At 45.1% G+C, this 1,192-nt stretch overlaps 1 protein-coding gene across 1 annotated transcript; it reads left to right on the forward strand.

Annotated features, from left to right (window-relative positions):
• On the forward strand, window positions 1-1,192 carry CSUI_007863 (uncharacterized protein; the record flags this gene model as incomplete). Its single annotated transcript, XM_068068006.1, has 1 exon — window positions 1-1,192. A coding segment is annotated over one exon (432 nt), but the record flags the coding sequence as incomplete, so codon positions are not given.

Here is a 1,192-nt window from a genome sequence, read left to right on the forward strand (position 1 = left end):
ATTCAGCCCGTGTTTCCTTCTTCCCCTTAAACAGCAGGTGACCCAAGAAGACCAAAGAAGAAGAAAAAAGCGCTTTTTTCGTCTCTCTGTTTCTTCAAACTTCTCTGGGTATTTCCTTCTTTCCTGGGGTTCTCCAAAAGTCGCTTCCCTTTTGCTTTCCTGTGTCGGTTCTTTTCTCTTCTCGCTCAACTCCTTTCTTTCTCCAAGAGTAGACAAGCTTCTCTACTCACTTCTCCCGTCTCCTCTGGTCGAGCCGACAGCATCTTGCTGCTGCAACACACAGAGGGAGGAGGAGGGGGAGGCTTTTTTATACTTCGCTCTTCTTTCTCTTTTTTTCTCTTGCTGGGGGAGAGAAGAAGATGTTTTCTTGAGTCTTCTCTTTCCACGGAAATCTCCGAGAAAGAAAGAGAAAGCAGGGATGAATGATGGATGAGAAGCTGGTCTGTCAGCAGCACGAAAACTCTTCACTTCAAATTCGGGTTGTGTCTCTCTTCAGGTGTACATACACCGCGTGTCCAGGTTATCTCTTTTTTTGTCTTTCACCGTCTTGTTTCACAGAGCAGCTAATCCCGGAACCCTCTTCTTGTCGAGGTGACCTCTTGTCTCCCCCCCTTCCTTCTATAGTCCTTTAAGGTGTTTCTTCACACAGCACCTTTTGTCTCTTTATCTCTGGACTCTTCAGTGCTCCTTCTCTCTCAGTAGATTGTGGGTCTCCAACTTTTTCTCCCATTACTTCAGTCATTTGCGTCCCCATTCGAGAGAGGAAACAACTTACAGAGAGAGAGTGAGGGAGGGCCGGATCGATCTATCCGTCTATCTATTTCTCTATCTCTTTTTCATCTATCTTTAATCTATCTATCTATCTCTAATCTATCTTTAATCTGTCTTTCTCTGTATCGGTGTGTTCTGATCATACGAGGAGAATAGTGTGCGTATGGTCTTCAGTTTGCTTCTCTACAGCGCGCTCGCGATTCTCGCTTCTACGAGAGTAATGAGGAGAGCGTCTTCTCTTCTTCCTCTTCTTCACGTTCGTTTCTCAATAAGCGCCACACAAATGTAGATAGACATCTCTACTATGTATACGTATGGAGATGTGGTACACGCCTTGATACTTCTGTGTATCTATGTAGCTTCCATTCAGCTGAGAAGTGCAAGAAGAAGGAAGAAGATCCCCCTGGGTCGTTTGAAAGGT

This window comes from Cystoisospora suis (assembly GCF_002600585.1).
Source record: "Cystoisospora suis strain Wien I chromosome Unknown contig_4231, whole genome shotgun sequence".
Taxonomy (NCBI): domain Eukaryota; phylum Apicomplexa; class Conoidasida; order Eucoccidiorida; family Sarcocystidae; genus Cystoisospora; species Cystoisospora suis.